The sequence below is a fragment of the Liolophura sinensis genome, chromosome 4, assembly GCF_032854445.1.
Source record: "Liolophura sinensis isolate JHLJ2023 chromosome 4, CUHK_Ljap_v2, whole genome shotgun sequence".
NCBI lineage: Eukaryota > Metazoa > Mollusca > Polyplacophora > Chitonida > Chitonidae > Liolophura > Liolophura sinensis.
The window spans coordinates 22,701,252-22,724,184 of NC_088298.1; the positions used below are offsets into that span (position 1 = coordinate 22,701,252).

The following is a 22,933-nucleotide window of genomic DNA, read 5'->3' on the forward strand; positions in this document are numbered from 1 at the left end:
TAACAGCCAATCAAATCCCATCCGAGACAGACAGTAAGCGTGTGTTAAGACTCCCAGGTCAAAATTACATGTAGACCCACGGTTAGGACTCCAACAATGTGGTTGGTGTAATAGAGATTATGACATGATTACCACCCTGAGGACAGGGTGCATTAGAGATTACGGCAGAGAAGAATGGCAGATTGCTCGCAAATGAGTGAATATAATCAAACTTGAACTTGGTACGTGTACATGTACAGTGAAATACAACCACATATACATCTGTAAGCACGCAGTTATTCAGAATTAAGGAATACAACAAACACATAAAAGTCCACTTCAAAACTTAATCTAATTTATTTGATTTTCGTTTTATGCCATACACAAGAATATTTCATTTAAACGATGACAACGGCCAGCATTATGGGCAGAGTCTGGTGGAATCCACAACCATCCGCAGGTTGCTATAAGACATTCTCAAAGAAAGCTGGAGAGGAAGACAGCATGAGCTGGGCATGAGCAGTGACCACATTGGTAAGAGGCTCCTGGGTCATTGCCCATGCTGGCATGCAACCAAATCTAAAGAGCAACTGCAACTTACATGTACATGTATATCATCATAATGCAGTTAAGGGGGAAAAAGTCTTCCTGTCATCAAATCCAGTCTCATTTATATGCACAAGCTGTAGTCATGCAAAGAGAAAAAAGGTCTTCTGGACTTAGATACATGTCCATGAACTGGTCTAGACATAAACTGGACATTTAAATCCAGCTGTACATGAACTGGTCTAGACATAAACTGGACATTTAAATCCGGCTGTACATGAACTGGTCTAGACATAAACTGGACATTTAAATCCGGCTGTACATGAACTGGTCTAGAAATAAATTTGACATTTAAATCCGGTTGTGCATGAACTGGTCTAGACATAACTTGGACATTTAAATCCGGCTGTACATGAACTGGTCTAGGCATAAACTGGACATTTAAATCCAGCTGTACATGAACTGGTCTAGACATAAACTGGACATTTAAATCCAGCTGTACATGAACTGGTCTAGAAATAAATTCGACATTTAAATCCGGCTGTACATGAACTGGTCTTGACATAAACTGGACATTTAAATCCAGCTGTACATGAACTGGTCTAGACATAAATTGGACATTTAAATCCAGCTGTGCATGAACTGGTCTAGACATAAATTGGACATTTAAATCCGGCTGTACATGAACTGGTCTAGACATAAACTGGACATTAAATCCAGCTGTACATGAACTGGTCTAGACATAAATTGGACATTTAAATCCGGCTGTACATGAACTGGTCTAGACATAAATTCGACATTTAAATCCGGCTGTACATGAACTGGTCTAGACATAAACTGGACATTTAAATCTGGCTGTACATGAACTGGTCTAGAAATAAATTCGACATTTAAATCCGGCAGTACATAGGTCGACTTGTAACCTTGTATTTGTGACTGCATTTGCCCACCTTGACTTGACATATGGAAAAGACCAACTTGACAAAAGTAGTGAGAAACTATAGGAACGTGATGTGTGCATCTTAGATCATAGAAATCGGTACAACCGGATGCTTCCAGCCTAAAACTTCATTTACAACACATTTAGCCAGATTCTATGAGGTCTGTTGATCTACAAACATGATAAAGAAAGGCATTTTGAGGTGTGTTTAGAAGGTACATGGTACAAAGATACGCTACAGTTTCAGTATCATACCAAAATTATACATTTAGACATTTTATGATATTATTTGCCTCTAAAATCCGAATTTGCACACACCTGGTAGCTACCTGAGCTTGGAAAAAAAAACCCTGACATTTAGAGGAAGTACTTGTAGTCTTAATTTTACATGGCTCACACCTAGGGTGCAGACAAAAATATATCACCTGTTAACGATCTGCCTTAATCAATAACTCGTTAATGATTTATAACCTTTGGGACTTCTTGTGGAGTCCAGACAGGGAAACCCACTGTTTAATTAATTCTATAAGCTGAGCTCTTACTGTCTGGTCACCTATTATGTGTTGAAAGAAATCTCTAACTTGAATCCGAATCCGAAATAGGAGGCTCTGATTTTACCACATGTACACATGCATACGGCATCACTCCTTAAGATGGCATAATAAAATGCTTGAATATTCAGTCACAAAATGAAACTTTCCTTTTTTCAGAGTTCATACACTATTGGTGTAATACAGCATTTTTGTGTGATGTGAAGAAATGGAAATCAAGTGGAACTAACGAACATGTATTAATTTGGCGCACAATATAGTTATGATATTCATACATATAGTCTATATGAGAGTTTAAAAGCAAATTAATTTTGACATTAGATCAAAACTGATGTGATGGTATGGTTATTACTTCACATTTATTTCACTAATACAGTACATGTACTTCAGCCACTGTATATGCTATGTCATGTACATTATATCTATACTGTATATACATGTATATGCAAATTATTGGCATTCTCTAAACATGTACATGTATTCTGTTAAATTTGAACGGCTTCCTGTGAAAAGAACAATGTGCTGACGATTACTTCCTACACGCATTTAAAGGTATTCCCAAATGAGCATTACTGACAAAATTTAAAATCTGGAAACAAAATTCATGAGATATATTTTCTAGTGCTATTATATTCACAACAGGACTACTCCTCGCATACATAAGATTTCGTGTGGTCTTGCACCCAGGCCCCCTTGATCGCTAATAGAAACGCAACCCATCATGCCCAAATTAAAATACATGAGGTCCATGCAAAAAAGATAAGAATCCAATGTCAAAGATCTGACTGAGTATAAACATAAATTTAGCCAGAATTTGAAATCATGCTGTCTCATTTCCAATTTTCTCCTATTTTCCCTATCTTCCCCATGTTAATTTTGTCAGAATAGGGCCTCTCGCAGACACTGGGAAAACAACGCTGGCTAAACCTATGCTGACTAACATACAGAATGACTGACATACAGATACACACAATGATCAAATCACAAGAATATATAAAGCTGCTATACGTGTATTTTTGTCACAGCTAATGATCGATCTGTCCAAATTTGTGACAGCTGCTATACATGTATTTTTGTCACAGCTAATGATCGATCTGTCCAAATTTGTGACAGCTGCTATACATGTATTTGTCACAGCTAATGATCGATCTGTCCAAATTTGTGCCAGCTGCTATACATGTATTTTTGTCACAGCTAATGATTGATCTGCTAATGATCGATCTGTCCAAATTTGTGACAGCTGCTATACATGTATTTTTGTCACAGCTAATGATCAATCTGTCCTAATTTCTGACAGCTGCTATACATGTATTTTTGTCACAGCTAATGATCGATCTGTCCAAATTTGTGACAGCTGCTATACATGTATTTTTGTCACAGATAATGATCGATCTGTCCAAATTTGTGACAGCTGCTATACATGTATTTTTGTCACAGCTAATGATCGATCTGTCCAAATTTGTGACAGCTGCTAGACATGTATTTTTGTCACAGCTAATGATCGATCTGTCCAAATTTGTGACAGCTGCTATACATGTATTTTTGTCACAGCTAATGATCGATCTGTCCAAATTTATGACAGCTGCTATACAGATGCATGTGTACATATTCTGGTCCAGAGATACAGGTACATGCATACACACATCTGTTGACTCAAATCACATGTACAAATGAAAAATTGTAAGAACAGGTACAACATAAAATAGAACATAAAATCCCAAGCACACATTCCCCTAAATGACCTAAAATTTTCCCCACAAAATTTCATTTTTAGAGGCAAATAAATGTCACAAAATATTATTTTTGGTGCTGAAACAATTTTCCAGTAGAATATCATCCCATGTTTCAAGCAAACCTCAAAACACCTTTCTAAAATCAACAGAATCTCTCAGAATCAGGAAAAATGGGCAAGTTGGTCATAGACAAAATTTATGGTCATTTAGGGTAGTTTGTGTAGATGTATAGATCTGTACACATACATGATAGTCTGGGTACATTCAGGCTTTGTTAAGAGGAACACCTTGCCCTTATATCTGGATACATTCAGGCATTGTTAAGAGGAGCACCTTGCCCTTTTATCTGGATACATTCAGGCATTGTTAAGAGGAGCACCTTGCCCTTATATCTGGATACATTCAGGCATTGTTAAGAGGAGCACCTTGCCCTTATATCTGGATACATTCAGGCATTGTTAAGAGGAGCACCTTGCCCTTATATCTGGATACATTCAGGCATTGTTAAGAGGAACACCTTGCCCTTTTATCTGGAAACATTCAGGCTTTGTTAAGAGGAACACCTTGCCCTTTTATCTGGATACATTCAGGCATTGCTAAGAGGAGCACCTTGCCCTTATATCTGGATACATTCAGGCATTGTTAAGAGGAGCACCTTGCCCTTATATCTGGATACATTCAGGCATTGTTAAGAGGAACACCTTGCCCTTTTATCTGAATACATTCAGGCATTGTTAAGAGGAACACTTTGCCCTTTTATCTGGATACATTCAGGCATTGTTAAGAGGAACACCTTGCCCTTATATTAGAATTTTAAAGGTACACATATGTAAATGGACATATATGTATGTTTAGATTTTAGTAAAAATAACCATTGGCAATTTCACAGAAACTGCACATTTAATTTATTACAATAAAGCTTTTAAGTGTTTCCCATTTTCTTGCAGATTGTCTTCTCAAAGGAAAATTCAATGGTGCCAGAGGGCTTCAAATTGGTCAATGTTTTATTCAAAAGCAACGCCATGGAGCATTTTTCTTGAAGATTTCATGGAAATCCCTAGAGGAATCTGGCCAAAAACAAAAGAGCACAAGTGCCACAAGGAACCACCAAATACAGAGTGGAAGAATCACTGATAGCACAGTTGTAAGCTACCAGCTAGAGTTCATACAACAAAACCTCCCAACCTTACTTTTCATGCCTGCTCAAGATCTGGTTGGATTTCTTGCATCACGTCAGATTTGTGTACAGAATTTCATCATTTCAGGATCTGCGAGAGGATGATTTGTGAAGTTTGCTCTAAATGTTGCACAAATGGGGCCGAGTATCACAGCAGATGAACTGTAATGTGGGTAAAGCTATCATGAATTATGTCTCACAACAACAACGTTAATGCTTGACACAGTTTGTCAGAAAGACTTGAACATGGTCCATCTAATTAACTGCAATTGTTAGGGAAGTTAAGCATGCGATAACACGCCACATTAACTTTGCTCGTTAGCTGCCCTTCGTCTGAAATTTCCCTGTCCACCCAGGAATATTTATTGATATCACCTGACTTTTATTCTCGGTCCATGCTTGCAAGCAAAGCCTAACTTACCTGTGAATAGTATTACTTAGGGCATTAAAACAGTCATTAAGACTGGAACAGGTGTAGTATGTGGGGGATGAATGCCTGCAATTCCCAGGGAAAGTGTCTGTATTGACCGCAGCTAAGCACACCTAGAAATCGGCTCAGGACAACAGGCACTGATACCTGTCCAGCAGAACTCTTCATAACGGAAAAGGCTCAGTCCAGGAATTTTGTGGAAGTAACATACATGTAGAAGTACCTGGAGTCGTGTTGCCAGAGGACCACTGAGGGAACAGTTCTTTTGGAAAAGAAGTTCCGCTCTGGTAAGAGAAAGCAAATTTGTCAAAACCATTTTTGGAAATATATTCCTTGATTTTATGTACTCATTCAGTCAGGACTTGAGTATTGTGTACATGGAGATCTGAAAGAACTGGTTCATATGATTGACAAAGTTTCCATTAAGAGCTCTTTGCAGTTGTGACGCGTTTGTGCCATTGTGTGCGCCAGAGATTCTTGGATGGCTGATGAATACCAAATTTGTAGAAATGAAATTCCTAATTGGATTTTTTTGTATTTAATGATCAAGAATTCATTGTGTACAGACAATCTTTTCTTAGCTGCAGAACGATTAACCTCAACTTCACAAAAGAGTGTAAAGATTTCAGACAACATTGTCACAGAAATTCTGCTGTCACACTGAAACTTTAAACATGGCCATTTCTCTCAGTTCAAAAAGAGAAGAGAAAACACTGACTGTTCAAAAAAAAAACTGCGTGTTGAAATCAGTAAGTGGGCAGTAACAATCCTTATGTGATGTGACTGCTTGAACATGAACAGCTGTATTTGGCAGAAGAAAAATTCCAGCCCGCGCCTTCGAGGTCTTCAAGAGTCAACCATTCTGTGATTCTTTAGGTTAGCACAGCTTCCAACAGGAATTTTTCCCAGAAGGGTGTGTTTAAATGTCAATGGAATGTATCTGTATTGTAACTTTCTCTTGGGATAGCTCATCAGGCTGAAACATACACAAGCTTTACTTTTACATTTCTTTGGTCAGGAAGAGTATGGGAAAGCCCAAAGAAAGATGTGAGTAAATCGTTATTAGGCCTGAGAATCTGACTAAGAGTGCCGAAGATATTCAGAGATTGTTAAAAGCCAATCAGTCACTGACACCTCTGACTGGGCTGGGGGAAAAGTTTTCAGCACATCATCCACACAGACAACTGGAGAGAGCTTGAAACTGTCAGGTTAAAATGACACGTCAAACCTAGAGACTCTTGCATTAATGCATCGTCTGCGAGGGTTTTCCAGCTGATGAGTTTCCAGCAGGTGTGACGGGGTATACATTCACCAGACATATCCAGCTAGCACACGGTGAGTGACAGGACAGAGGTGTTGTGTGTAAAAGGTCTAGTGGTATGATATGTCGCTGTCATTCTCAATGTGTACTGACATCAGTTAATCCATATCATAATGGCCATGCTGCATGAAATCAAACTGGCTGATCCCAGTAAATAATAATAACAGGATTTAAAGTAAAAGAAAGCTAAAATATGAAGTAAGGTTTATCGTACAGACAACTTAAAACTATGCATAAATATACTTTCACTTATTTTTTTTCAGATTTTTGTGAAGAGAGTTAAAGTCAATTGAACGTTTGAATTCTAAGGTGGGCTTTATGGATCATACTATCAGAGGTTAGGATCTCTGATGTCACAGGAAGTTTTTCCAACTCTAATCACGACACTGAGTTTTGGAATAACTCTTTTTACAAATGAGTAAAAAACTACTGAAATAATGTTCCCTGAAGTTCCTGCCCTCTGGTGAGCATCAGGAAAAAAAAGGTGACGTGACGTCAGAGTTCCTAAATATACTGTCAGTGTGGCTCATAAAGCCAATACAGAATTCAAATATTTTGAATGCCTGTCAGGACTCTTAAAAAAAAATAAATGAAAGTATTTTTACACATTGTTTTCAGTTGTCTCTATGATGAACCTTACTTCATATTTCAGCTTTCTTTTACTATAAGCAAATATAACCCAATGCAAATGTAAGGCTTTTGTGAGACCATGACAGCAAATATCAGAAAGATAAAGCCTTATCAGTGTCAAAATTTCATTAAATTTATGAACATTTCACATGTTAATTTCTTCCTCACATTTGTGTGAATTAAATCAATACTCTCACTGTTGCTACTAAAAAAAATGGCCTTTACATAATTTTGACAAGGTGCTCCTGGCCAAACCTGACAGAGAAAACCCAGAGAGATAGTGCAAAGAAGAATAAAAAAAAAAATGCCTAAAAACGAAAAAAAGGCAGTTAATGAAATGAGTGAGTAAAGGCCAACAAGCTTAAGTGCAATCTGAAAATCTAAATGGCAGAGTGGTAAAATTTTCAATGTGATAAAAGTTGATAAATTAAGTCCAACCGTGCGCTCAATGTAATATTTATTCACAGAGCTCTGATCAGCAGTCTGGTTTTGTCGCACATGTGAATACCCTGTAATCAGCAGAGTCTGTGAAAATCAGCGAGGCATTGCTGATTTCTTCCCACCAAAATAGATGTACAACGTTGCCTAATGGATTTGCATCTACGCAAGAAAGCTGCTTGTGACCAAGGCACAGCATCACTTTAACATTAGGTGGTCGAGAACTGACAAACAAGTTTGCAGCGTACGCGCCTTAAACGTGACAAGAAAGCTGCATAACCATTCCCCATTGGCGAATGTACCGCAGTCTTTTTCATGTACAGAAACTCTCATTGTTAGAATCATTGATCATCACCGCTGTGTCAGATGGATTATTTACTACGTGAAACACAGTACAATAAAGTCTCATTTATCTGTGCTCTCCTCTGACCATTGAAACTGGATTAACAGGTGAGACGTAGGAACATGTCATAAACCCATGTAGATGAATCTGCTAGCACAGGTGTCAATGGTACCTCATCTTTTGACTGTACATCCAAGTCCCCGCTGTTTCAAGGTACAACTGTAGCCGCGCCATTCAAAGGGAATATTTACTGGTTGTATACATTTAGTCAAAGTGAAACCAGTAGGACAGTGGAATCTAATCTGCAAGAGCATTCCAATGAGTTTTCCCCTAAGAATGTGAAAGCCGAAGTACTCTGTAACTATCTGTTACAGATTGTCTGCCTACCAACGATACACATTGGCCTGCTAATGCATCTACACATAGTTCAAAAGAAAGAGCAATATAGTACTGAGATTTGCTGCCCAGGAATTAAGAAATTAATGTGTGCTTGAATTTCCAATATCAGGATAACTAGCCCAGGAATCAACAAACATGGAATTACCAGTGTTGGAATAACCAAACATAAGCAGCGGCTCAGAAGGGATTTCTTGCCTAACAAATGCAGAATAATGTGTGCTTGAATTTTTAACATAAGAATTACCATCCGAGGATATAACACATTCAGAATAATGTGTGCTTGAGTACAGATTTGTCACCCAGGAAATAACACATTCAGAATAATGTGTGCTTGAGTACAGATTTGTCACCCAGGATATAACACATTCAGAATACTGTGTGCTTGAGTACAGATTTGTCACCCAGGATATAACACATTCAGAATAATGTGTGCTTGAGTACAGATTTGTCACCCAGGATATAACACATTCAGAATAATGTGTGCTTGAGTACAGATTTGTCACCCAAGATATAACACATTCAGAATAATGTGTGCTTGAGTACAGATTTGTCGCCCAGGAAATAACACATTCAGAATACTGTGGGCTTGAGTACAGATTTGTCACCCAGGATATAACACATTCAGAATAATGTGTGCTTGAGTACAGATTTGTCACCCAGGAAATAACAAATGCTGAATACTGTGTGCTTGAGTACAGATTTGCCTCCCAGGAAATAACACATTCAGAATAATGTGTGCTTGAGTACAGATTTGTCACCCAGGATATAACACATTCAGAATAATGTGTGCTTGAGTACAGATTTGTCACCCAGGAAATAACACATTCAGAATACTGTGTGCTTGAGTACAGATTTGTCACCCAGGAAATAACAAATGCTGAATAATGTGTGCTTGAGTACAGATTTGCCTCCCAGGAAATAACACATTCAGAATAATGTGTGCTTGAGTACAGATTTGTCACCCAGGATATAACACATTCAGAATAATGTGTGCTTGAGTACAGATTTGTCACCCAGGAAATAACAAATGCTGAATACTGTGTGCTTGAGTACAGATTTGTCACCCAGGAAATAACACATTCAGAATAATGTGTGCTTGAGTACAGATTTGTCACCCAGGAAATAACACATTCAGAATAATGTGTGCTTGAGTACAGATTTGTCACCCAGGAAATAACACATTCAGAATAATGTGTGCTTGAGTACAGATTTGTCACCCAGGAAATAACAAATGCTGAATAATGTGTGCTTGAGTACAGATTTGTCACCCAGGAAATAACAAATGCTGAATAATGTGTGCTTGAGTACAGATTTGTCACCCAGGATATATCACATTCAGAATAATGTGTGCTTGAGTACAGATTTGTCACCCAGGAAATAGCAAATGCAGAATAATGTGGGCTTGAATTTCTAACATCACGATTACCAGCCTAGGAATCAACAAACGCAGAATTACCGGCGTTGGAATTCCCAACAAATACCGAATTACCTGTGATGGAACACCAAATATAAGCACTGGCTGTGAAGGGATTTCTAGCCTATAGACAGGTTAACTGTTCAGGATCTATCACAGTTCTGTACATGTACAATGAATTCTTCTGTGTCGTTTAAACCGGTAGGCGGTGGGGGTTGTGGCCGCTCCAAATGGCACCTGCCCCCAGATGACACAATTCAGGTGGTTGACACTTTAAAGAAGAAGGTAGGATCACAAACTTACATCCAGCTCAAGGTGAATTTCCTATACTCTCTCAGCACGCCTTTTACTGTTGTCTTGTGACCCACTGTGTCTATACAAGGTTTAGTTTCTTGAAAATGTCATGTAGTTCAGGCTGTCTGGTTCTATGTACGTGTACATGTAGATATTACCTGTTTGTGTTTTGTCTGGTACATTTTGTTTTGTATCTTTGTGATTATCACAGTGCAGTTAATGTGTGTCCATGTCTGTGGTTATAATTGTGAGTCACATGCATATCAATGTTTACATACTGTTCACAGCTTCATGATATAAACGATGGCACTCAAATCAACCCAAAACAGAATCAATGAGAGAAGCGAATGCAGAAAGTATAAGAAAAATAGCAAATACCTCCATCCATGTTAATTATTACATGAGGTATACGATGTGCAAGAAGTACACGTGTAAACGAAAATTACACCACAAATATCCCCTTATATTGCAGCAATCAAAACTCTGATGAGGGATACATGTACTTTGGATAACAAACCTGTCAGCATCTTTTTCTCTTTCAGTGTACAATAGACTTTGACGGTAGGCCTGAATTATTGCCATGAACATGTTTTCAATGAACAGGTTTTGTCTGCATATACATGTATATAAACACTTTCCATATAATGTGCCCCTTCCCGTGTCACTTCTAGCAAAACAGCACACTTAATAAGCATTACAGTGCACACAAACTCAAGGTCTTTAATACTTGTATGTGGCTCAATGAATAGCCTCAAACAATGGACAGCCTCAAACAATGAATAACCTCAAACAATGAATAGCCTCAAGTATACAACACTGTCTTGCCTAAAGCTTGGGCCACACTATGGGCATAATTCCTATTCTTGTTGATGTTCAGGACAATCTCTCGCTCGATATCATCCAGGTGATCAATTTCTTCAAGGTTCCTCAAGGTTTTTTAATTATAAACCTTCACAAACATCACGATCATCAGCTCAAGATTTCCAGGTTTCTGCTCATGTCCGCGGTCATTTCCTGCCTTTTTTGATAACATGCAATGTCTGAGGATATAAATGTATATATATTCTTAAACAAATCCAAAGCAAAAATTGGTAACGTGCAGTATTTTTAAGTTTCTGTGCCTATTTTCAAGGATTTTCGCCTTTTACAACAGAATGCTGGTTTAATCATTTTTAAGGCTTTTCTTCTATTTTAGTCAAAGATTCAAACATCTATATTGAGAATCTCAGACTATACACCTTTGCTGCCAGACATCATTAGCATGTTATAATGCAAACATGTACCTTTAATCCTTGTTACACTAAAATCTTTTTCCAAGAATAACCAAGCCGAACCAGCAAAAAAGGTAAACAAACAGCTAAAACAATTTTTACAACTAATAATAATACATGTCACTGTTTATTAATGACATGTATACAAAAAAACAGCCCCCCCCCCCCCCCCCCCCCAAAAAAAAACAAAACACATGCACACATTGTTCATGTGTACAGAATGAGAAAAAATATCAGCACTTTCCACACAGTTACCATCAAAGCCAGAAATTTCAACTTATGAAGGGTCAAAGCGCTTGCCATCAAAATATATAAAACGGCTTTCATCATTGAGTCACATGGCCCAGCAATCGACCTGGGACGATTACGACCTATATAGGTAATACATGGTGCATTATTCTCCCAGGACACTATATTAAATAATCAGCAAAACGACACATCTGCGATTGTCAGTGAAAGCAATAACATAACTGCATATAAACATCCAGCATAAATAAGTAATGAGCAGCGTTAGACAAAGTTCCCTAACACGATGTTAATGTCTCGTATCCCCAGTTGAGCCGACAAAAAGCCTCGCTATAAGCGTTCATTGTAAAAGGGGATAGAAGTCGAGCAAAAACAATTTTCCTTTGGTCCCAGTGGGTCAGGGTGGCAGAGGAATTTTCGATCTAACAGTCGCGTAGATTTCTCGAGTGTATTTTAGCCCCCCCTGAGAGTCTTGGTGGGAGTTAGATGGCAGAATTGTCTGGCATGAGATCTCAATCAATACATTTGTCTTAGCAGATGGGTAGAAAAAGTAGATGGAACCAACCAAATTCAATAAATGTCTTAAATTCCACATCTGCGTACATATCGTTGTGGCCGTGCTAAACCGAGTAAACATCTACATAGATATCATGCACGCATGCAACTGTGAATTCCAGGCCACATCCAAGCATACATGTATGTGGTATATGAACATGTACATCTATTTCTACATGCAACAGAGTCAAGGCTCGACCATTGGTTGAGAGCAGTCACATGCCGTCGGGGTAAATGTTTGCGGTTGCGTGACATTTTTGGGAGGATACGAGATAAAATTCAGTATCACACGACGGGGTAACTTATATTACATGACTGCACAGTAGTATACTGTTCTCATACCAATGTAAATGCAATGGAGTTTTCTGTCTCTCAGTCAACACACAGGGCTTCTTCCTAGGACAGAATTCCAAAATAACATGCACTCTCTATCTACGTGTAGACAAACAGAAGCTGCAAGGTGGCTGCAGTCCATAATGCCAGATAACAGTTAATTTAGAAGTTAATCTGCAGTGCATAATGTGAGACAGCAGTTCATATGCTGGCTGCAGTGCACTGTGAGATAACAGTACATATGCTGAATGCAGTGTACTGCAAGATAACAGTTCATATGCTGGCTGCAGTGTACTGCTGGATAACAGTCCATATGCTGACTGCAGTGCATAATGTGAGATAACAGTTCATATGCTGTCAGTAATGCATAATGTGAGATAACAGTTCATATGCTGACTGCCATGCATAATGTTAGATAACAGATCATAAGCTGACTGCAGTGCATAATATGAGAGAACAGTTAATTTATATGTGCATAATGTGAGATAACAGTTCATATATTGGCTACAGTGCACTGTGAGATAAGAGTTCATATGCTGGCTGCAGTGCACTGTGATATAACAGTTCATATGCTGGCTGCATTGCACTGTGAGATAAACGTTCATATGCTGGGTGCAGTACACTTTGAGATAACAGTACATATGCTGACTGCAGTGTACTGCAAGATAACAGTTCATATGCTGACTGCAGTGCATAATGTGTGTGAGATAAATGTAACAGTTCATACATGGATGCCAGCTGCAGTATATTGTGAGATAACAATTCATATGATGGCTGCAGTGTACTGCTAGATAACAGTTCATATGCTGACTGCAGTGCATAATGCGAGATAACAGTTCATATGCTGGCAGTGGTTCATAATGTGAGATAACAGTTCATATGTTGGCAGTGGTTCATAATGTGAGATAACAGTTCATATGCTGACTGCAGTGCATAATGCGAGATAACAGTTCATATGCTGGCAGTGGTTCATAATGCGAGATAACAGTTCATATGCTGGCAGTGGTTCATAATGTGAGATAACAGTTCATATGCTGACTGCCATGCATAATGTGAGGTAACAGTTCATAAGCTGACTGCAGTGCATACTGTGAGAGAACAGTTAATTTATATGTTGGATGCAGTGCATAATGTGAGATAGCAGTTCATATGTTGGCTGCAGTGCACTGTGAGATAACAGTTCATATGCTGGCTGCAGTGCACTGTGATATAACAGTTCATATTCTGGCTGCATTGCACTGCGAGATAACAGTTCATATGCTGGCTGCAGTGCACTACAAGATAACAGTTCATATGCTGGCTGTAGTGCATAATGTGAGACAACAGTTCATATGCTGGCGGTAGTGCACTGTGAGATAACATCGCAATGTGAGATAACAGCTTATGCATGCTGGATGAATTCAGTGCACTGTGAGATAACAATTGATAAGCTAAATAACAGTTCATACATGTTGCAATATATTGTGAGCTTAGGATATACAAGATTTGTCTGCAGTTCTTTTTAAGGTAACAGCTCATATGCTGGTTGTGCTGCACTATGAGATAACAGTTTTGTTTTCTGTCTGAAGTGCAGTGTGAGATGATGTGTGAGTTCATACACTGGTTGCTGTATATTGTGAGCTTGTGAGATAACAGTTCATATGCTGGCTGCAGTGCACTGAGTGCTGAGCAGTCCAAATTAATGGAGTAGTGATTAATACTAACATTTACTATGGTCCATTCTGTCAAAAAGAAAAGACTATAATGCTTACATTTACTGCTTTAACTGTAGCATTCTCCATGTTTCACTCTGAATCTGTCATTGATCTCTACCACTGAGCAGAAAACAGCTGTTTTTCGCACGCTCGCGATGAGGTTTAACACCAGTAGTTATGGAGAATAAGTTACCGGTGAATGAATTATCAGGACTTTTGAACTCCTCTATAAGTGCTGAGAAATCAATCTGTAGAAAAAACAGTTGCTATGGTTCTTTAATGTGACTTTCATGTTTTCCAGCTGCTATGGGTTGGATGCCTTCAATGCTGCTACAGAGACATGTTTTTTTTTCACATTGTAACCCAGAACTGAATAGTGGTAATATCAGTTATAAACAGTTCTAATTCACTTTTTGTTCGCAGGAATTCCCTTGTACCAGGATATCCAACAAACTCCACGTGTATTTATAGAGCCACAACAAAAGCTGTACTCTTAGGCTGTATTTGCAGTGTTGTGACTTTCCTGGTCCAGTCAATATTTTCATAACATATTTATGGCAAATGAATGGTCAGGCGAGTTTTTTCACTGTCAAAAGACTAAACTCCATCTGCACTGGATTATGTCTATTGGCTATGCAGAGTTATGCCCCTTTGGAACAGATTCCCGTACATGTAGGTCCAAATAGTTACAAAGATAAGCAAATAGAGCAGTTTTTGATTTCCAAATGCAGTAAAATGTCTACATGACGTATATATTTACAGTTGTTCTTGTACATATCACATATTAGATATACAGTTTATTTAAAAGCCAGTTTTATACAGTATACATATTCTCAAATGTTTACATGTACATTTGTACATGTACATATATAGATACCTGTAATATGCTATATATGTATGGTAGTACCAGCCAGGTATATATATATATATATATATATATATATATATCTTTACGCGTAGATGCTGATTTATTAATACATAGCAGAAGCTGCTTATTTATTGTTCAATTTTACAGGGAATCTGAACTTGCTACATTTATTAGTTGTAGTTCCAATGACATTGACACTTCTGAGCTTAAGGGATCTATGTCAAAACTTCTTGAAAATCCCCTCAAATTTACCTGCGTACTTTTATAACTAAAACCTTTCACACATCAGTAACATCATAGTAAGACAGTCGTATAGATTAAGCCTTTAATTTACATGTATTAATGAAAACCCAGTGTTATAACAGCATTCATACAGGTATATGAAAATGAAATTTAAGGGGTTTTCAAGGAGTTTTTTTGTCATTTTCAAGGCATGTTTAAAGATACAATGGTGCAAATTATAGACAATACATGTATTTTAAGTCTGAATTATTGATGCTTTAATTTGCATCCATGTATATAGAATAGTACGCTTGCTTTTGCAAGAAATATCTGCCCTTCACTTCTGTAATGTGACACATTCTTTGACCCAGCCTTGGCTCAGTAAAAAATAACAAACGCCATATATCATTATGCAGGGCTTCCTCTGGGTCAGTATTTTTAGCCATTCATCAGATTTTGTAGTAAACACTATTTTTCTTGAGCCTTACTTCCTTAGCGGCCATGACTCTTCTGTATTCCTATGTCTCCTGCTGTATTTCGTTTTTATCTGCCTTGGTGTAGCTGCTAGAATCAGTTTGGTCTCTTCCAGCTATATCTGGAGTTTATCAAACGTCACATTTGAACAATTGCCCTCAAAATAATGGACCAATGATTGGCAGCATGTTTTTGTTTTTTGAAAAAAAAAAACCCAATCCTTTCTTCAACCTATCTGTAGGATCCAAATAAATTGTAATTTCAGAAAATATAATAATAATCAGAAAAATTTGTTACGGAATTAATTTGTAAATTCAGTTTATTTAAATGCAACATTATGATAAGTTATGACTGAAGTAACACAGTCTGACAGGAGGAAACTAGATGACGTACACATTTATGTAACAGCACATATTCTGAAACATTTACTTTGGATCCAAAAAAAGAAAATAGTTTAAGTGGAAAAGTTTAAATTTTTCATGGGAGGTAACTTCATTTACAGGTGTAACTTTTATAATTATATAATTTTTTTTTTTTTCAACAATTAGCGACGATTTTCATTCGTTATTTAAAATAAATGATTTCAAGCGTTATTTAATGTAAGTCAACTTGCATCAATGCTGAACCCCCTTTGTAGATTTCTGTCAAGTAATCACCATACAACTGTGTTGTTGTTGTTTCGCCAAGATGAGGCCGTTTGAAATGAAAGTAAGTGGATTATTTCCATTAGTAAAATTGCGAAAATGTGCAAAAAACCTTTTGATTTGGCATAACGTTTGTATTTTTTCTTTTTGTAATGTAAAAGAACTCACATTTTTTCAAATTTTATCGCCATTTCCAAAAATTGTTCTAAATTTGCGACAAAGCCCTGATTATGGGAAAATTATCTGCGAGCTCCTGATATACAGACTTGGCGGTCAGTAGACAATATTTAAGTTCCGGACAAACTAAGATTTTCAAGGAAATTCCAGGAGTACTTGTCTTTTTTAAGCGCATGAAAATGAAATTGTATTTTTCAAGCACTTTGAAGAAGTTTCAAGGACTGTGCACACCCTGTATAATTAACCTACATGTAAATGTTTATAGACACTGCAGGCATAAACTAAGTCAGGCATTTAAATTTTGTAGCGTATATTTGTTTTCCCTGTAGTTCTCATGTTCCTTTCATCTACATGTCCTACTGAAACACAACTACCACTTCTCCATACCCATATCCTTCTGTCTGTCTTGATTCTGTCCCTCCCAGCCCCCCCACTCCCCCACCAGATTACACACTAAAGGCACACATACATGTATCTTTAATAATTTCTAGAGGGTGGCCTTGAAATACAAGTAACACTTTTCGCCTGCCACTTCAGCCAGTCTACACATCCATACATATTACAGCAGCTTTGTTTGTATATGATGCATCATGCATAAGCATGTGTTATGTTACAAGTACATACACAACAGTAGTGGAATACTGCGTGGGCTGACGAGCCCAAAAAACGCATTGCTCACATATATATATGTAGCCTAGAAACATTTTTCTATGTTAGTGCAGGACATTATAGCAAATCTTCCTCTTACTTTCACATTGTGATGAAACGTTATTTACATGACAACTTTGTCCTGAACAAAACAGTTTGTCCCTTTCAAATTACTATTTGGTGCCGGGCATTGACCTTGTCTTACTCGGCTGATTTCCAGGCTTGTAGGCATGTATCAGGGAGTACATTGGGCATATGCATGTAGGTCACATAACTGATACAGATGGTATCAGCTTACAGGGCAAACTACATTCTACATTAATACACACTTTATATGTGCATTTATGTAACTTCATAGTACATACATACATATAGGATATACATCAACACTCTTATTTATTTATTTTATTTGTTTGATTGGTGTTTTACGCGGTACTCAAGAATATTTCACTTATACAACGGCAGCCAGCATTATGGTGGGTGGAAACCGGGCAGAGCCTGGGGGAAACCCACAACCATCTGCAGGTTGCTGGCAGACCTTCCCACGTACAGCCGGAGAGGAAACCAGTAAGAGCTGGACTCGAACTCATAGCGACCGCATTGGTAAGAGACTCCTGGGTCATTATGCTGCGCTAGCACTTTAACCGACTGAGCCACTCAACACTCTTGTGTATACACCCAAATACATGTATGCATGTATGTATGTATGTATGTTGGTATGTGGGTATGTATGTAAATGACCTATATATAAAAATGTTTCTGTCATGTAAATTTATGAAAGCTACATGTGTACTCTCCTTCCCATGAAAGTAAAGGTTAACATAGCATTGTGAGGATTGTGGAAGGGTCTACTGGAAAGTTAACACAGGGTTCTGAGGGTTGTGGAAGGATCTACTGGAAGGTTAACACAGGGTTCTGAGGGGGGGGTTGTGGAAGGATCTAGTGGAAGGTTAACACAGGGTTCTAAGGGTTGTGGAAGGATCTAGTGGAAGGTTAACACAGGGTTCTGAGGGTTGTGGAAGGATCTAGTGAAAGGTTAACACAGGGTTCTGAGGGTTGTGGAAGGATCTAGTGGAAGGTTAACACAGGGTTCTGATGGTTGTGGAAGGATCTAGTAGCTTAACACAGGGTTCTGATGGTTGTGGAAGGATCTAGTGGAAGGTTAACACAGGGTTCTGAGGGTAGAGGGAAGGATCTAGTGGAAGGTTAACACAGGGTTCTGAGGGTTGTGGAAGGATCTAGTAGAAGCTTAACACAGGGTTCTGATGGTTGTGGAAGGATCTAGTAGAAGCTTAACACAGGGTTCTGAGGGTTGTGGAAGGATCTAGTAAAAGGTTAACACAGGGTTCTGATGGTTGTGGAAGGATCTAGTAGCTTAACACAGGGTTCTGATGGTTGTGGAAGGATTTAGTGGAAGGTTAACACAGGGTTCTGAGGGTTGTGGAAGGATCTAGTAAAAGGTTAACACAGGGTTCTGATGGTTGTGGAAGGATCTAGTAGCTTAACACAGGGTTCTGGGGGTTGTGGAAGGATCTAGTGGAAGGTTAACAAAGGATTCCGAGGATTGTGGAAGGATCTAGAGGAAGCTTCAATCTGCTTTCAAAGTAATTTTGATCTCAGCCCTATTATCTCAAGAACGTGGCAAACATTAAGACAATATTGTAATGTTACAAAATAGCACCCAGAGAGGATATCAAAACCAGTCCTGACATGCCTGAGGATCTGGGTACTTGAATGTACACGAACATGTATGTATTCTAACCCACATCCTGACCACTAAATACATACAAACACAATAGATGAAGTTTAAAGGGCTACCTATTCTACCGGGTCCTTTTGTCTCTGTGAATATTACACTGTATTCTGAAGGTCCATGTACAAATGTGGTTTTATTCCACATGAATAGAACCACTAACTCAATGCACTTTGTATTCTGACGGTCCATATACAAACAATTGTTTAAGTAGGTTCTGCCTGAAGAATGCATAACCAATGTTTTCTTCACCTATTTCATACATGCATGTACATGCACCCGTCTGTGTAGCAGATGGGGCTAATTACTGTTGTTTACGTGAGTTTTTACATGTGAGTTTGAAAACTTTTCAACCAGAAAAGCTGCTTTGCTTTACGATGGTGCACATGAACTCTTCAAATGTTCATGTTTAAACTGTACATGTAAAAATGTCGAGAGAAGAACAAAAATGTCAAGCAAAGAACCAAAATGTCAAGCACAGTGTAAAATATGGCATTGTATCGTGTACTCACAGGTGGCTGAAGTCAGTCATGGCTTGCATGCTGAACTGGCGGCGTCCAAACAGGCTCTCCATCTCGTCTTCTATATCCTCACTGTCAATACTAAGGCAAACCTCTAAAACAGAAAAACATCAATTACTTTTCGACAAAACCTTTATTATATAAAACCTAAAAGACTATACAGCACTAAGAGTAAAACTATTCAGCATAGAGCGTAAAACTAGAGCAGCCACAGTTCGTGGCAACTGGCCCCACACAACTGATAAAAGGTGGCCTCTTGCCAAAATACAGGAGAAGAAAAACTCAGGTCATCATCATAAATGCATGTACATAAACACGACGTATGTACATTAAGTGCAACTCAACTAACCTTCCCCCAAAAAAGGGGCCTTGCTGTAAAGTTTATATCGGAATTTTTTTTTGACCTACAGACACTATTTTTCTAGGGTCGGGCTGTACCCAAAAAAGAATTCTTGGATGTATAAGGATGGTCTTATTCATAAACTGTTAAGATCTGAAAGGTTTAGAGACTAGTAGGGGAATGCTTTACACTAAAAATTGGGAAATTAACAAACGATAACTAGATTATATGCCTCTGATGCTTGTTGTTCCATCAAACACAGTCCCTTCTGCACTTACATTTACTTCCTACAATTACTAAGATTTGGATCTTAAGAAAATCCCAACTTCTTTAATATGGCCCCGGTTATCATTCAGAAAGTAAAAGCAAAACCATATTATGCAGCTTTCAGCTTTAAAGATATTCAGATCATGTCCTCACGCTGAAACTGAAAGTCAAACTACCAGGGCTTTCCTTATATCTATTTCTGCTAATTCTACATGTTTGTGTTCTCTTAAAACCTAACCCGCTACCTGATGGAGAATTTATAAATGGTCGAAGTAAAACGGAAGCTTTGGTCAAAGTAGGCAGATATACAGCATCCTCATCTGTTTTGAACAAGTATCAATTAATAGCGGGCTGTCTAATGCGTGTACACACTAACAGTGTAGCACTGAACAACAAATTTTTAATACACAAGTGGGTTAAAGCCTTTATATAGAAAGTAAAACCACATGAAGCTTCCTTCCAATTTCTTTACACTGTCACTGAAAACCTCAAAGTGAAACTGTGTGCTTCGATAAATTTGGTCCATGGTAAATAAGCACTCTTGATTTTCTTACTCACCTCACTTTGTACAAACATATAGCTATTAAGAGCACTCTGCATAGTTCAGAAATTACTGTTTAAAGGTACACTCACTCTGATTGCGTTGACAGGCTTAAAAACTAAACATACGTGTATTATATACCATGAACATTGCTCACATATTTTCCGCTAAATATCTCCTGGAAATGGAGACATTTACAGTGATATAAGAGATGAATAAAACATACCAAATCCTGACATCTTTTTAGGTACTGGTAAGGTGAAACCATATGAAAGGTATAGTTTATATAAAATGGCCAATTACACCTGCATGTAGGCCTACATCCGTTATGCTTTCAGGAAATGCTCCTGTACTACTGAAGAAAACTACCTTCAGATCTTTACTGTTATGATTAACAGATAGATCTACTGTGGAGATACATGTAGCTTATAAAGGAAAGTTATTTTACATGTATATTCAACTTTTATCTCAGCTGAATCTGTTAGTGACCCATATATAACTGGTTTAAACTCATGAAAAACAAGTTTTAAATTCTTTTTGGGATTTCATTTTTTTTTTTTTTTTTAATAAATACCCTTCTTTTCTTCCAGTTCCACATCACTTAATACATATCCTACAAGTATATCATTTAACACAGCCAGGGAGTACTTCACTGTCTCTGAGACACCCTCTTGCAGCAAACAATCTTAGTTCGGTGAGCTATTTACATGCCTTTGGGACAAAAATTACCCATCAAATGTGTCTCCACGATGTGAGGTTTGCAGACCCTTATTTCTCTTACCTTTTTGTGCGTCTATTTATCGTGAGCACAACACTGATTGATTATTTCCTAGGACGCTTGGGCCCCAAGATTCATTTGTGATGCTCAAAGCCAATGACTGTTTTGACAGCCTCCACATACTTGACAAAAATAAGTGGGTATGGTGGTATGGTATCTCATTCACCATGGAACAAAGGTTTGTGTTTCACCTCTGTCATACTGGATTTTCCAGAAAAGGATGGGAAAACATTTCAGTTTTAATTTCAACTATACATTCATTAAAAACCAGCTGGACATTTAAAAAAAAAAAGCAGAAAATAAACAAACATTAAAAGTGTATGTGTGCGAGACTATAACAGAGGAACGTCATGCTCTTTTAACAAAAGGTTACCCCAAATGCAGATATCAACAGAAGTGGATGACGCTGTCCAGAAATTTCAAGAAAAAAAAAAAACATTTTTAACTGAACGAAAACAATTATCAACATGTTACTGATGTTTGTAAGATACAAAAGAGTGATGCTAACACACGTCCTCAAACAGGGGGGATAATTACAAAATAATGCGTTTTTTTAAAATTCCAGAACAAGCACAAAATTCACTGAGATATGATCTTGGTTTACTAATGCAACAAGTTCCGTAAACACAAAAGACACATGTATACATGTACTTGTAAATCAAAATTTATTACAGATTGCAAGTGTACTAATTCAGCACGTTAAAACCTGCCTTATTTGATATTCTATCATTCATCTGTCAACCAAAAAAGTGGATATATGTCAGATGTTGAATGAAGAGTGAGGACATTTAGTTTGCACATAGGTCCACCTACCATTTCCTACATGTACCTTTCCATATGTGCCTTATACTTGTACTATAATAACAGAACTAAGGTATATCACAGTAAGGACTCAAGGTTACAATAAACAGGAGGCCTATCAGGTTATCAGATTTATACTTTACCCAGTTTTATCAGTGGCGAGTAATCCACTCTGTTCACATCTAGGCCTTTACTATTTCACGCGAGGTTTAACCAGGGCATATGTAACAGTCTTTGCGACATCATACTGTGACAAAATTACCACGGGAGAGAGGAAGAAGAAGAAAAAAAAAAACGGCAATGAAACACCCTGAAGTCAAATTCTGGCTAAATATATGTCATTCAGTGTGTTGTTTCGGTTAATGAGAGAGCAGATAATAACAAATCTCCCTCTGAACACACTGGAGTGTGAATGTAAGTGTTAAGCATAACGTAACATCTCAAAACACTGCGAGAAGAAACTTAGAAAGCGTAATAGACAACATTACAACAACAACAACATCCGCATATTCAGGAATTCGTGCTGTAGTAGCTAGTTTATAACAGCAGTAATCACTTGCAAATTGCCGAGAAATCTAAACCCAAACAAAGAAACAAGTGTTAAT

General features: G+C 37.8%; 1 protein-coding gene across 1 annotated transcript in view; it reads right to left on the minus strand.

Moving 5' to 3' along the window:
- The window catches only part of LOC135464565 (probable Bax inhibitor 1), an 89,119-nt gene that overhangs the window by 66,021 nt on the left and 165 nt on the right, over window positions 1–22,933 (minus strand). Inside the window, exon 2 of the mRNA XM_064741991.1 lies at window positions 19,593–19,695. Within this exon, the coding sequence (XP_064598061.1) occupies window positions 19,593–19,654 (62 nt within the window). The 5' untranslated portion in view covers window positions 19,655–19,695. The remainder of the gene's footprint in view (window positions 1–19,592; window positions 19,696–22,933) is intronic.